The following is a 15,008-nucleotide window of genomic DNA, read 5'->3' as shown; positions in this document are numbered from 1 at the left end:
CTCCTCCAACCAACATGGTGAAGTGCAATTCTGATGGGAGTTTCTGTGATAGTAATCAGCGGATTGGTGGCGGTGGAATTATCAAGGATCACCTTGGCCGTTGGGTGGTGGGCTGCTACTCCGGGGAGGCTGGAGATAGTGCGTTCAGAGCAGAAGCCGTGGCGATGCGAGATGTTCTCCAGTTAGCCTGGGAGAAGGGGTTTAGGCGAGTGATCTGTGATGTTGATTGTGCAGAACTGGCCTCCATAATAACAGATGAAGCAGCTTCTCAAAGACATGCAGAGTTTCTTGTGCTTGGTTCTATTCGTCAGCTTCTAGCTCGAGAGTGGAACGTCAGGATCAATTGTGTGCATCGAGAGAGCAATATTGTAGCAGACTACCTTGCCAGGAGAGGTGCAGCAGCAAGATCTTCTGGGGCTTGGGTCATTGAGTCTCCTGACCCGGATGTTGAGTACCTTCTCTTGAAGGACTCGTTGTCCATTCTTTAGTTAGTTTTCTTTGTCTTTGTTAATTTTCCGATGTATCAAAAAAAAAAAATACATACTATTCAAAAAAAAATGTTTTATCTTTCCGATATAACAAAAAAAAAATTCAATCAACCCCCACAATGCGAGAGCCTACACTAAAATTTTGAAAGTGAGTTGGTGCATGAACCATAGCTGTGGTTTGGGGCAGAAAACATTTCCAAATAAATTGTTGAAGTTAGAAAGAGGTTATTTTTATACCATCTAGAATATCAAAGAAGGCAATAATCCTCAAGTTGTCTCTCTCCTTTTGAATCGCTGTTTTGTCTTTGAATATGAGTTAAGGCAATGCTTTTTTTGGCAGTAATTGGAAGGAAAGTGGGCATGGTCCAATGTCCATTACCCTTTACAATAGGTAGTTGATTTGGCAAAGTTAATGGTATGAGTTCTGCTTTTTGAGGTCAGAGATTCTTTGTCCTAACTGGCTCCCAACCTTGTACCAGAAATCTTTAACTACACTCACTTTCAATAAGACTCTCTCCTTCTCTTTCACACTTTTTTTTATTCTTCATCTTCATTAATTTTCCTTTCTTTCTCAACTTGTTTTCTTCTTTGGATATTAAGACACAAAGAAAGAAGAAGCATTGCGATTGCTTTACTCCCATCAAACCATCTTAGGTAGGCAAGAAATTTTTCCTATCATTTTAGTTTATGTTTTTCTTATAGCATGTATGGATCAACTTCTATTTGTTCAAAACGAATTCTGAAACCCAGAAGCTATTCACGGAAGCTTCTCCCAAGAATTGATTATGGTCTTAGAATCATTTGAAGAATGATATCCGAACGTGCACTTAATTATGTTTTTATGAAAGTTGAGGTGATGCTGTATCCTATATGGTTTCAATTTATGTTAGCTTTGTTAACTGTTATAATTTTTATAACTACAAAGAACGTGAGTTTGAAGACAAGTCTCTTGATGTGGTGGAATAGGAAGTCCCTCCCCTTGAATATAGGTATTCATGGCAAATGTTTTAGTTTCTACTTCATTCTCAGCAATTCAATGGTTCAAATTTACATCAAGTTTGCTATCAAAATGGAAATGGGGGATGAACTTTTGATCAGGTCAAATCCGTTAGAGTTTGTTCAAACTTCAAACTGAATAGGAATTAAGAGCTTTGCAATGTGCTGAAAATCATGTAATGCATTTTTTAACAGAAAATGACATTATTTAGAGGCATAAGAATTATCAGTTTGGTCTTTGTTCCATGGCTAAAATTGGAAGTTATCTCTAACTTGAGCTAGTTAAATGAGACACCAGAGGGAAAACAGACAGGTAAGTCCAATTCAAAGACCTCAAGAGTCAAAGAGAAACAGGCAAACCAGGTCATAGACAGTTATGCATAAAGTGTTGTGAGCTGCAAAATCACAGCCACATCCTATTATTAGAAAAAAAAACACAAATTTACCAACAAATTCCTAACCTCCATGTATGACACCATTATTCAGAGACATTAGTGTTGTTTCAAAAACATGTCCCATGTTTGTGTTCAAAAACATGTCCCATGTTTGTGGAACAGCTTGCAACTTGTAAGAACTCCTCTTCCTGAATCTAAATTTGTTGGCCATAACATTGAATTATTTGATATGACATGCTTTCAATAGGTCAAAAAACAATTCCCCTTCTCATTCTATTACTTTAAGATATGTGGTCATCATGAGTCATGAAATTATTTAAGTCCACATTTGTTTAGAAGCCCTCAACCCAACCGCAATAGGTCAATACATTATACATGCATCTCCACTTACATACTATCTATCTTCATCATTTTTTTTTGGCATAGAACTCTTAACTGAAGTGCTTTGTATTTCCTTTTTGCTGCAAGTATAAAGCATGCAGATTGCAGATATTTTGGAAATGATTGCTGATCTAAATAAACATATGAATCACATTTTTCAGTTTTTCATGTTTAAGTAGGTCACGGATCATTTTATTTGATTTAATAGCATGTTTGTATCATCTTCTCTTTCAGTAGAATCAATTCTAAATCCCAGAAACTACCCATAGAAGCTTCTCCCTGTAATTGATTTTTTCTTCGGAATCAATTGTAGAAGGATTTCTAAACATACATTTACACCTTTTACTTAACTCAGCATATTTGGATCAACTTCCATTTTCTCAAAATCAGTTCTGGAATCAAGAGGCTACTAACATAAGCTTCTACTCAGAATTCATTCTGGCTTTAAAATGAATTGTAGAAGAATTTTTAAACATGCATTGACTTGCTTATTGTTTATGAGTTTAATGAATCTAATCATGAATTTGCAGGTGGGGTGCCAAGTGATTGTGCATTTTTCTGCCAAATGAAGTGATGGGAATGGAGAAGCCACCCATCCCTAATACAGCTTCTGATGGTAAACCAGTAACCACATTTGTTCACACAAACACAAGTGCATTCAGGGAAGTAGTGCAAAGATTAACAGGTCCCTCAGAAGCTACTGCAGCAACAGAAGGAGGAGAGGCCCCAAAAGTTCCCATTGTGAAAAGAACAACATCAACATCAAAACTCCATGAAAGGAGAAAATACATGAAGCCAAAACTTGAGATAGTTAAACCTTCTTTCAATTACAAATCAGGTGCAGCAAGTTTGTCACCCTCTGGCTCCAAGTCAAGAAGTTCTAGCTTCCCTCCAAGCCCAGGATCAGGTAATTCTAGTCTTCTTCCAAGCCCAACCACACCTTCAACAATGTTTTCTCAGTTAACTATTCTGGATGATGAGAAGAGAGAAGAGTCAGTGACACCTGAAGTCAACAGAGAAGAAGAAGAGAAAGCCATCAAAGAGAGGAGATTTTATTTGCATCCATCACCAAGGTCTAAACCAGGTTACAATGAACCAGAATTGCTCATTCTGTTTCCCCTGGCAGCACCTAGCACAAGTGAGAAAGCATGATTTTGTTATGCTTCTAAGAATGTGATTTCACTTATGACTCGTGAAAAACCACGTTAGAGAAAATTAGAAGTGCTTCTGTGAATGAATGAATGAGCAACGTTAAATCAAATTACATGTATCACTGTATTGTGCCAAGTACTTTTAATTAGTCAAATAAATTTGTTGTGAATGTCTTTTATTTATTTGGTAACAGTATTATTGAGTTCTTTCTTTTTAATAGTACAGAAAGAAAGAACTCAATAATACTTTTACCAAATTGGAAATGAATCTCATATTTTTTAAATGAAAGAGTGTTGAAAAGAAAATATTGAATTAAGTGTTGTTAGCATTTTTTAATAACTCAATTAGAGCCCAAATTATTGGTTTATTAACAATGGGTGCCTACCAAGTACCAACTGCCATCGTCTGACCAATCACCAGTCAAATGAATGGGCTTATAAAAAAAAAACCAGTCAAATGAATGGATTTCCAACTATAATCAAGGTGCTCATTTGTAATTAAAAATAAGTAAATAAAAAATTGCTCATAATTACCTACATGTGCATGGAAATATAGAGCATATAGAATACTAATAAGGCATTGGTGCCCCAAAGTCGGTAAGAATGATGATATAAATTTGAATACTTGAAAATTTATTTATTGGGAAAAAATAAATCTTTTATAGTTTTTGGACTTAATATTTTTTTCTCACCAAAATATCTCCACAACTGGTAACTGAACAGAGAGAGAAGAGAGAAGAGAGAAGAGAGAAGAGAGGAGAGAGAAAGTAGATTTGAGATATTGAATATTCTATTGAAGGTGGTTACAACTGTCAGATATTATACTATTTAATATTTATAATGAGCAAGCATAGCTTGCAGAGTAAGCTAAAGCTTACTTTTATTTTGAACTATAACATAAGCTTAACTGACTAACTGTCTAACAGAGTGTACTCTATAAACCGGCAGTCATGATTCATGAAACTAATTCCCTTGAGATCTCAGATCATATTGAAATTCTGAAATTAAATTAAGTGAGTAGATATATCTCAATAAATCATTCTTCAATTTTCATACACACAGCTTAGAAATCAAATCCTAGTCTAATTGTTCTAGATTTTATTGTTCAAACAAGATTAATATTCTCCTCGAGTGAGGCCACCTATCAAAGACAAAAGAATATAGAATATAGCATACGATCATACAACCCGTTAAGTGCCGTGGGAGGACTGAGGACCGACAGAATAGTACAATTGCTTTTCTTTTACATAGAAAAATATCTTAATTCCATCATTTCCTTTCTTTGAGGGAGCAATGACCTCTGACTGCGTGATTAAAACAAGATATGAAAATGACAGCTTGGCATAAGAACGTGCAATTCGTTCTGTGGGCCATTTCATTTTTTCATGCAATGAATCACCAGAGCAAATTGTATTGCACCAAGCTTCTAGTTCTACTTCTACAGTTCTACCCATATGGACCACATCAATATCAAAGTGCAAATACCTTTTTTGGAAAGTTTTTTTTTCCATATACTAGTAGATATGCAAATTTTGGTGAAAAGCTAAAACAGCACTGAAATTGACCAAATTGGACTATCTTTTGTCAAATTTTTTGTCTACAAGTCATTACTTAAGGAAACCATCAATAACTTGATTGGGCACATTGCCCACTAATTCCAGAGCATTTCTTAAATTAAGTGTGTTTCTCATAGTTCTCCTTCCTATCCCTCCATTGCCCTTTCTCATCATGGCAGCAAACTCTCCATAATCTATTTGTCCATCCTGCAGCAAAAACCTTGCATTAATAAACAAGTTGGCACACTCAAAAACATAAAGTGCGTTTGGGTAAATAACTTAATTAAGTGCTTATGGCAATAAGCACTTATTGCATAAGTACTTATTCATAAGCAAATTTGGTAAGCTTATAGAAATGAGCTCAAAATATGTAATAGGTACCTGTAACCGCTTATTCATAAGCTAACCTCAACAGCTTATGAAAATAAGCTCAAAACAGCTAGAACTTATGGCTAGGTCAAAAACTATTTACTAAACAAAATCTGGCATATGAATTTCCGAATAGCACAACAAAAAATACTTACATCATCTTGATCGATTTCCTTGATCATTTCATCAATATGGATATCATCTAAACCAAAGTCCTTACAAGCTTGTTGAATCTCATCTAGGGTTATGTAACCGCTACCATCTTTGTCAAAATAGGAGAAGGCTGACACCAGGTTTTCCTCTCTCTCCAGCTTATTTAGATGAACAGTGGCAGCAATGAATTCACCATAGTCAATTGTCCCGCTGTTATCAATATCCGCCTGTCACATACCAAATAATAAGATCTTGTAAAAGGTAAGGTTAAAAATTAAAAGGTTTATATCACAAAAGGGGGGGACCAAACCCAGAAAAATCTTACAGCATCCATAAGATCCTTGATTTCAGACTCCATGAGTTCAGATCCTACTCGCTTTAAGCCATCTTTTAACTCATCAAATGTTATGGTTCCACTGTTGTCTGTGTCAATCATATTGAATAATTCTTTCAGGCCACCAATTTCTTCCTCAGATAGCCTCTCAGCAATAACCTAGAATTAAGCAAGAATAACGTTGTAAATGTTGTAGTCACATTTGATATGAAGAAGACTAGAAAATGGACCGCTTTCAACTTTCTGTTTCCCGAAAGAAGGAATAGTAAATCCCATCTAAAAAACTTCATGAAGTTAGACTAAGGTTGCAAAGGGACTCATTTCATTAAATCTAATGATTCCTGTTAAAAGGAATGTACAAGAAATTCATTAAATATGAAAATAATGGCCTTGGGGTGGATCTTGAAATATAAGCTTTCAATTTGCTAAGCCAAGGTTGAAATTAAAAATGTGCATAATAACTTTTTCATTGTGATAGGAAGACAAAAACTGAGTATTCATGAAAGTAAACTTGATCTTCCATGCTCAGCATGTTAGCCCAAAGAAATTATTCAGCCTTAGAAAAAGGGTCTAGAGAAGCCTTACACGCAACGCCATCTTTTTCAGTTTATTCATTGCTGAGAATTGTTTTAGACGTGATAAGACCGCAGAATCAAGAGGTCTATCAGGTGCAAGGTTGTCATCAACAATCCACGGGTGGCCTGACACAGAAAGACACTTTAGTGCCATAACCATGTAAACAAGTTACAGCTGTTAATCCACTATGGGAATTGTGTAAGTACTAAGCTGTAAACTCAATCATGTTACTTGCTACGTATACAGTTTAATAGACTTACGGAGTACTTCATGTGCTGTAAGCCTTGTTTTTGGGTTTTGATCAAGCATTTTCCGAATTAGATCCTTGGCACTGTCTGAAATGCTAGGCCAAGGCTCAGACTGAAAATCAAGTTTTCCAAGTAAAATCTGCCGGAAGATCCCCTGTTCAGATTCTGTTGGTGACAATTGGCATATCAGTATTACCAATGCAAATGACAATGAACATGAAAATATAACATGCCTACAACCCCAACTTATAATTGAACATATGAATAACAAATTACCTGCCCAAAATGGTGGCACCCCACTTAATAAGATGTACAGAATGACCCCGGCACTCCACACATCTGATTCAGGTCCATAGAGCTTGCGCAAGACCTCTGGTGCAACATAGTATGGGCTCCCAACAACATCAGAAAAGGTTTCACCTGAAAAGTATGTGTTAGGAATAGCGGCATATACATCATGAAAGTATTTCCAGTTCATCTCACAATGACTGAAGACAACATTACCTAACTTCTCTTAAATTAAAAATAGCTAAGTGCATTATGCTAAGAAGGTCCTTTCTCTATTCATAATTTTCACCAAGATAAAACAACAATACAAGTGCACTTTTTCTCAACACTTATGAGTTAGAGAACTGTTGGGAGAAAAGAACTATGTGTCAACTGTCAACCAAAAGGCTACACTACATTCCATTTTTGGAAATACACTATAATCTACATTTGTTACAACGTGGAACTATAGAGATACTAACTTGGAAACACATTTATAAATTTAATGAAATCCCTATCAAACAGCTCAATTGCAGCTTTGTGCAGAAAAAGATAATAAACCTTATTTATTTTAGTATCATCTGATCATGAGGTCTTATATGAGTTTTCAAGTAAAAGCAATATGCATATACCTTCTGAAATCTATAGATAGTAGCTATATGGTATATTTAATTAATTATTAAATAGAAGCAGTTGCAGAGCACAAACCTAGAGAACTCGCAATCATTAACACCATTAAGCAAAGTAAAGATGAACCCTGTTGCAATCAAGCCCTAAAAGCAGCAAGTGGATCCAGAACAAAATAACACTCTGGACAGAATTGATTCTACATGAATTCTCATTTTACCTGTACACCCAAACATCATTTCAACAGTAACCAATTGATTTTAACCAAATAGAATTGATTCTATAGAATTGATTCTCTTTTCCAAACATGCTAAACTACCGATAGATTCCTTGATTCCATCCTATAAGCAAGGACCAATCTCTAATCAATTTGTCTACTCAAACTAACAACAAATCCATCTACAATCAGATCAATAATCTAAATCTCCACAGTTGCTAAATTTAGAATGCAAAACAAAAAAAATGAAACAAAGAAAAGGGGCATATCCATCCTCTTCCAAAAGATGCACTATACTATACACGAGTAAAGAAGCAAGAAACAAATAGAAAAGAAAAGGAAAAACAACCCACCAGGCTTGTAAAAAACAGACAACCCAAAATCAGTAGCTTTAAGCTTAGCATGCTCATCAAGCGTATCAAACAGAAAATTCTCAGGCTTGAGGTCCCTATGCATAACCCCAAGAGAGTGACAAGCCTCAACCACCTCAACAATAGTCTTTATCAAGGTCGCAGCTTGTCTCTCACTATAATGACCCTTCTGCACAATCCTATCAAAAAGCTCACCCCCTTCACAAACCTCCATGACCAGATGCACAGCCATGGAATCCTCAAACGCACCCTCGATTCTCACCACATGGGCATGCTCGGATAAATGGTGCATTATCTGAATCTCCCTCCAAACATCGTCGTAGTCCTCCTTGCAGAGAAGCTTCCGCTTGGGAATAGTCTTGCAGGCGAAGGTTAAACCTGTAACCTTGTGTGTGCAGAGGAAGGTTGTCCCGAATTGACCTTGACCGAGCTTTCTGCCTATCGTGTAGACTTCTCTGATGTTCTGGGTTCGGTATGGTAGGACCCAGAGAGGCTTCAGTGTTACCGTGCTTGAAGTTGATTTCGCCATTGTTGAACAGAAATAGAAAGAAACCAGAGACAGAGAGAGAGAGAGAGAGGGTTTGAGTTTCAGAGGAAGAACATGTTTGTGTGAGCAGCCTATATTGTCTGAATCTGTCTGTGTCGGAAACGCCCTGTTTGTCAGGTTTGTTTATTAGTATTGGTGAAGGAACGGATATAAACAAATGCTGCTGCTTGCTTCTGTTACAGCTTTTTTTTTTTAACCTGTGGGCTGGTTGGTGGGTTATGGAAGTGGATATATGTTGTTTCGGCGTTAGAGTTAATGCAATAAAAAAAAAAGTCTGATACGGACCTAAAAATTGCTTTTATGAGCTCTGCTAGGGTTTAACCCTTCTCTTATCCTGTAATCTAGGGTTTAGCCCTATTTCCTCTCCGTGCTTGTGGAGCTTAGTTCCCTAAACCTGGGTTTAGCCCAAAATCCTCTCCGTGTTTGTGGAGCTTAGTCCTCTCTTGGTGTTCTTCTTATCTCCCTGAGATTTCTGGGTCTCTTCTAAGGTGTTTGTCCTGTTTCCCTTGTGCTTTCTCAGGGCAAGGTGTTCTGTTATAGTGATCCCTGAATATGGAAGTTGATGATGCTGATCCGGTGTATGAGTTTGAAGGGGCTACTCTGGATCTAGATGTAGATCAGTCAGAAGGTTTGCGAGTAGCTGAAAGGACTCTAGTGGGGAAAGTGCTGGCAAAGAAACCACTAAACAAGAGTGCGGTGAAGGAGATCCTACCCAAAGCTTGGGGATTGGATAATGAAGTGAAAGCTTCAGATCTGGGACTAAACCTGTTCTTGTTTAACTTCAAAGACAGAGCTTCTGCTAAGAAGGTCTTTGAAGGAGGGCCCTGGAACGTTATGGGTCACTTGGTGGTTTTACAGAACTGGATACCTGAGGCTTCTATCTTCGAGCTGGATTTCAATTCTTTCACTTGTTGGATTCAGCTCCATGGACTTCCACTTGGTTGCCTAACCACAGCAAATGCAGCGAAGATTGCAGGGAACATAGGTGAAGTTCTTGAAGTGGAAAACCCTTTTGTAGAAGGTCATCTGTTGCGTACCTTCTTCCGGGTTAGAGTTTCCCTAAGCATCAAGAAGCCCCTCACCACAGGGTTCTGGGTCCCAAGAAAAGATTTACCAAAAACATGGATCTTTGTGAAATATGAGAAGGTCCATGATTTCTGTTTTAACTGTGGTCTCATAGGCCATGACCATAAGGGGTGCTCTAGAACAAAAGTGATGGTTATCCTAGACCCCTCGAGACCAAGGTACGGGCCAATGCTTGGTGTCTCCCAACCTAAGTCACTTACTACTATCTTCTCAGAAGGAAGCCACAAGAAAACTCACGAGGGACAGAGAGAGGATGAAGAAGACATGACAACTCATAAGAGCTTTACAGGTCAGGCAGGGGTGAACAGGGTTCTCCACACCGTTAGGCCCAACTCTGTTATGAAGGAGAAGGAGAGTTTGGGAACGTTAGTGACTGGCCCTCACCATACCTCTTTGGGGAACAGAGAAGAAGGGTGTTCTTCCCAGTTGAGAGAGAAGGCTGGTCCTTTGAATCCTCCTATCCCATCAGATGTTGTCCACTGTAACTCACAACTGTACAAGCAAGGGGTGAACCAAGCTCCAGGTTGGGCTATGAGGTCTCAGTCTTCCTCAAAGACTAGCCATTCAGTGAACAGTCTAGCCTCTCTGGAGGTTGTAGCTAACAAGGAGAGACAAATTCCTCAGCCACGTGTAGACAAGAATTATCTCAACTCCAAGTGGTCCCAGTTCTCGCCTACTAATTTCATGCGAGAGTTTGTCAATGTCAGTCCGAGCCTTGCAAAAGTTGACTTAAAAACTTTATCTTGCCAACCTGGGTTAGGCCCTGAGAATCTGGAAGAACTGGGTCTGATTCGTGAGGAGATTGGCCTTAAAGAACCAGTGATTATCACGGATTTCCCTAGCCCTATTAAAGATGGTTCTAGCTCCTACTCTGCAAATATCTCACAGGAACAAGTCTCTAAGTGCAAACTTGCTCTAGGAACTAAAATTGATCTAGTTGTAAGAAGGAAGAAGGAAAAGAGCCCCAACTTTGTTCCTTACATCAGATGTGGCCCTCCTCAACACATCCTCCATCCTCATGTGTGGGAACCTAGAGGCCCTACTCCTAAAACACCCCTTTCCCAGCCTTATTTTGTGGAGTTCCCGGGGGAAGGGGAAGGAGATGAAGGTGATCCAGCGAGCACCCAGGCAGCTTCTATCCTGTTGGATAATGCGGATTCTGTGCTAGAGAAGCTTTCTCTCAAAAGGACAAGAGAAACCCCAGGTAAGGAGAGGGGACAAGCTCCCTTGGGACAAAGGGCTGAGATGAAATGGCCTAGATTAGAGATTGGAAAAACTAAGTCCATTGCTGATGATGAGAGTTCCACAAAGTTACTAAAGGTTGAGGAGGCGGGCCAAAACCTGTCCCCAATAGTCCAATGATTACGATCAGTTGGAACTGCCGTGGGGTAGCTTCCCCCGCGACAGTCTGTGAACTGAAGCATCTTTGTAAATTCCACACCCCTTCTTTAATTTTTCTGATGGAGACTAAATCTCAAACCCCGAGACTAGAAGCTCTTAAACAAACTCTTTGCTTTGATCACATGTTTGTTATCAATTCTGTGGGCCTTTCGGGGGGCCTTGCCCTGTTTTGGAAAAAGAATATAGAAGTTGAGATTCTCTCCCACTGCCATAATTGGATTCACACCTCTGTTCATTCTAAGGAGGAAGGACATTCTTGGTTTAATACATTTTTCTATGGTAATCCTGATTTCTCTTTGAGAAGGCACCAATGGAATGAAATCAAAAGCTTGCAATCTGGGCATAGCAGACCTTGGTCTTGTGTGGGGGATTTTAATGAAATCCTTCACCCGTATGAGAAACACGGCCTCAGACCCCCTCATCCTAACAGAATGAATCTGTTCAGAGAATTTCTTAGTGAAACAGCCTTGATGGACATTGAGTTCAGTGGGTGTCAATTTACTTGGTTTGGAGGTACTAGAGAAAATGTATCTATAAAAGAGAAGATTGATAGAGCTTTTAGCCAACTGGGAATGGAGGAGGCTTCACCCTCATGCGGAATTCCTTGCTGTCCCCCCTATCAGTTCTGACCACTGCCCTATTATTATCTCCACCCACCCCAAAGGCAGCTCCCCTGTTCCGTTTAAGTACGAGGCTTTTTGGGGGGACCATATTGAGTGCAAAAAAGTTGTTGAATCTGGCTGGTCTGGGTCTGATCAGGAGTCCTCTGTGTGGGAGAATCTTCACTCCAACATCAACAAGAGCAGCAGAGATTTGAAGAGATGGAGCCAAGTCACTTTCAAGAAAGCAGACAAGGAGATTAGATTACTGAAGAAAAGAATGGAAGTCATCACTAACTATCCTTGGCAGGCCCAGGACCCTAATGAACTGCATAACATTCAGGAACAGATCAAAACTCTTTGGAAACAGGAAGAGAAATTTTGGAGCCAGAGATCCCGTGTGAAATGGCTTAGGTGGGGTGATAAAAATTCAAAATTTTTTCACGCTACTACTGTGCAGAGGAGAGGGAGAAACAAGATTCTAAAGATTATGGATGAGCAAGGTAGATGGGCTGAAGGAACAAACAACATTCTCCAAGCTGTGGAGGGTTTCTACAGTGACTTATTCTCTTCGTCTGGTAACAGGAATATCATTGCTGGGTCGGAGGCCTTACCTGTCCGTGTTTCAGACGAATGCAATGAAGAGATACATGAGCTAGTTACTGAAGAAGTTATCAAGAGGACTATTGACTCCCTTGGAGACCTTAAAGCCCCGGGGCCGGATGGTTTAAATGGTTTGTTTTTTAAACAACACTGGAATACCATTAAAGCTGATGTATGCAAAGCTGTCCAATTGTTTTTTCAGGAAGGTTTTCTCCCAGATTTCATGAATGAGACTCTTGTTGCGCTTGTCCCTAAGGTGGATAAACCAGAGAAGATTAGTCAGTTGAGGCCCATTAGCTGCTGCAATTTCCTCTACAAAGTTATTACAAAAATTATGGTGTCTAAACTCAAGCCTTATATGAATGACCTAGTCTCTTCAGCTCAGAGTGCGTTTATTAGTGGAAGACAGATTCAGGATAATATCATAGTGGCTCATGAAGTCTTTCATTCCCTCAAGTCTGCTAAGCACTCAAAGAAGGAATTAATGGCTATTAAATTAGATATGAACAAAGCCTATGATAGGCTTGAGTGGGATTACATTAAAATCTGCCTAGAGAACTACGGTTTTAATGGTACTTGGGTGGATAGAATCCTAACCTGTGTTAAAGGAGCTACTTATTCTTTTAAGATTAATGGAGAAGTGAGCTCCAAGATCACCCCAGGGAGAGGCTTAAGGCAAGGAGACCCACTGTCTCCTTACCTTTTTGTTCTTATTGCTGAATCATTATCTTGTCTTCTCAACAAAGCTCACTCAGAGGGTCTCCTTAAAGGCCTTCGACTTTCTCCCCACTGTCCTCCTCTCACTCATCTTCTGTTTGCGGATGATGCCTTATTGTTTGCTGAAGCTACTAAGGAAGAGGCTTATCAGCTAGTGGTTATTCTGAATGCTTTTACCACTGCTTCGGGCCAGCGTATTAGTATTGAGAAGTCTGGCATCATTTTTAGCAAAGGCACGTCCCCTGGCACAAAGTCAGAAGTTTCAGGTATCCTTCATATGGCAGCATGGGACTCCCCAGGGAAATATCTTGGCCTTCCCGCTGAGTGGGGGAGGTCAAAAAATAATACTCTCAATTGGCTGAAGATGAGGGTGTTGGACAAGATTGAAGGGTGGAAAGAGAAGCTTTTGAATCAAGCGGGCAAAGAGGTGTTGATCAAATCTGTCCTTCAAGCAATTCCATCTTATGCTATGGCAATTATTAGATTCCCAAAGAATTTCTGTCATTCTATCTCAGCTAGCATAGCAAGGTTCTAGTGGAGAAGGCAAGGGAAGGAGAGAGGTATTCATTGGAAAAGCTGGAAATTCATCTCTAAAGCTAAAGGCAGAGGTGGGTTGGGTTTCAAGGACTTCACCTCCATGAACACGGCACTTTTAGCTAAACAGGCTTGGAGAGCTATTCATAACCCTTCTGCTCTTTGGGTTCAGGTTCTACAAGGACTTTATTTCCATGATACCGATTTTCTACAAGCAAAAAAGAAGAGAGGTTGTTCGTGGGGCTGGCTAAGTTTATTACAGGGTCGTGACCTCCTTACTTCTCAAGGAAAGTGGCTAGTGGGAGATGGCAAAAAGATTAAAGTCTGGAAGGACGTTTGGCTAGGTGATTCTGTTATCATTGCCCCTGTTGGAGCTGATTCAGAACAGACCCTGGATTCTCTTATGATTTCGGGCCAAGTCCAATGGGATGCAAGGAAGCTAGCTATAACACTAGATAGACAGAGGGCAAATTTAGCACTACAGATTCCGCTGAGAGTTATGGAAGAAGAAGACATGATTTGTTGGCCTCATTCTAAGGATGGTGCCTACTCAGTTAAGACAGGCTATCAAAGAGTTCACTTAACAGAATTGAATGTAGATCAAGACCAAGAGGAGAACCAGGATAAGAAGGAGCTATGGAAACTAATATGGAATTTAAAGATACCAGAGAAGGTCAAAGTTTTTCTTTGGAAGTGCTGCAATGAGGCTATCCCAATTAGGAAAGCTCTCTACAACAGGAGGATAGTGAATTCCCCTATGTGTCCCTCCTGCAATCTTAGACATGAGTCCATTTCGCATGCCCTGTTATACTGTTCCTGGACTAGCCCCATTTGGTTTGGGTCCCAGCTCCAAATTCTTCCCAGAGAAGAAGATAACCAAGATTTTGATACCTGGTTCTTGGAACTTGCCAACAGGCTAAGGCCACAGAAAGAGTTCTTCCATGTGGGTCTTAGGATAATTGCTCTCACAGTTTGGGGTATTTGGAAGGAGAGAAACGACTGTTTTTTTCAGAATCGGTCCCCTAATCCTACATCTACTACTTTGAAGATCCATCTCCTGATTAATGAAGAGCTTCCTTCTCAGCCACTAAAGGACAATTTTCACCAAGGGGAAAAAGATACTAACCTGCATATGTGGAAGCCTCCTCCGCCTGGTATCCTCAAGTTGAATGTAGATGCAGCTTTTGATCAAGTCTCTGGCAGAGGTGCGGTGGCAATGGTGATGCGAGATACTAGTGGTAAAAGACTGCTGACCCACTCTAGGAGGATCACTGCTAATTCTCCTCAGGTAGCTGAAGCTATTGCAGCAAGAGAAGCTCTGATAATAGCAATGAACTTTGATCTGGATAACTTTATTGTGGAATCTGACTATCAAGGATTAGTGAAGTATAT

The 15,008-nt window shown here is 39.5% G+C and overlaps 2 protein-coding genes across 3 annotated transcripts; one reads left to right on the top strand and one right to left on the bottom strand.

Annotated features, from left to right (window-relative positions):
- Window positions 1-998: 998 nt before the first annotated feature.
- On the top strand, window positions 999-3,581 carry LOC130709934 (VQ motif-containing protein 31). 2 transcript variants are annotated; one of them, XM_057559066.1, is made up of 2 exons: window positions 999-1,142; window positions 2,791-3,581. In XM_057559066.1, the coding sequence occupies exon 2, from the start codon at window positions 2,834-2,836 to the stop codon at window positions 3,410-3,412; it is 579 nt and encodes a 192-aa protein (XP_057415049.1). In that variant the 5' UTR covers window positions 999-1,142; window positions 2,791-2,833; the 3' UTR covers window positions 3,413-3,581. The 2 variants fall into 2 exon arrangements, with proteins under 2 accessions (XP_057415049.1, XP_057415050.1); XM_057559067.1 differs by lacking the exon at window positions 999-1,142 and adding an exon at window positions 1,218-1,477.
- Window positions 3,582-4,879: 1,298 nt separating this feature from the next.
- Window positions 4,880-8,816, bottom strand: LOC130711673 (calcium-dependent protein kinase SK5). The gene is made up of 7 exons (XM_057561383.1): window positions 8,112-8,816; window positions 6,924-7,067; window positions 6,660-6,812; window positions 6,409-6,524; window positions 5,815-5,982; window positions 5,492-5,716; window positions 4,880-5,174 (listed from the first exon to the last, which is right to left on the bottom strand). Exons 1-7 carry the CDS (start codon window positions 8,656-8,658, stop codon window positions 5,019-5,021), a joined length of 1,509 nt encoding a protein of 502 aa, XP_057417366.1. The 5' UTR covers window positions 8,659-8,816; the 3' UTR covers window positions 4,880-5,018.
- Between the last annotated feature and the right edge of the window lie 6,192 nt (window positions 8,817-15,008).

This window comes from Lotus japonicus, chromosome 4, assembly GCF_012489685.1.
Source record: "Lotus japonicus ecotype B-129 chromosome 4, LjGifu_v1.2".
In the NCBI taxonomy this organism is placed as follows: domain Eukaryota; kingdom Viridiplantae; phylum Streptophyta; class Magnoliopsida; order Fabales; family Fabaceae; genus Lotus; species Lotus japonicus.
This window is presented reverse-complemented; position numbering and strand designations above follow the sequence as displayed.

Coding starts and splice junctions, on each gene's coding strand:
- LOC130711673 (XM_057561383.1), bottom strand. CDS start 8,658: ATGGCGAAATCAACTTCAAGCACGGTAACACTGAAGCCTCTCTGGGTC. Junction 6,525..6,659: donor TACAGCACATGAAGTACTCC/GTAAGTCTATTA, acceptor TTTCTGTGTCAG/GCCACCCGTGGATTGTTGAT. Junction 5,175..5,491: donor AGGAAATCGATCAAGATGAT/GTAAGTATTTTT, acceptor TTTTTGCTGCAG/GATGGACAAATAGATTATGG.
- LOC130709934 (XM_057559066.1), top strand. CDS start 2,834: ATGGGAATGGAGAAGCCACCCATCCCTAATACAGCTTCTGATGGTAAA.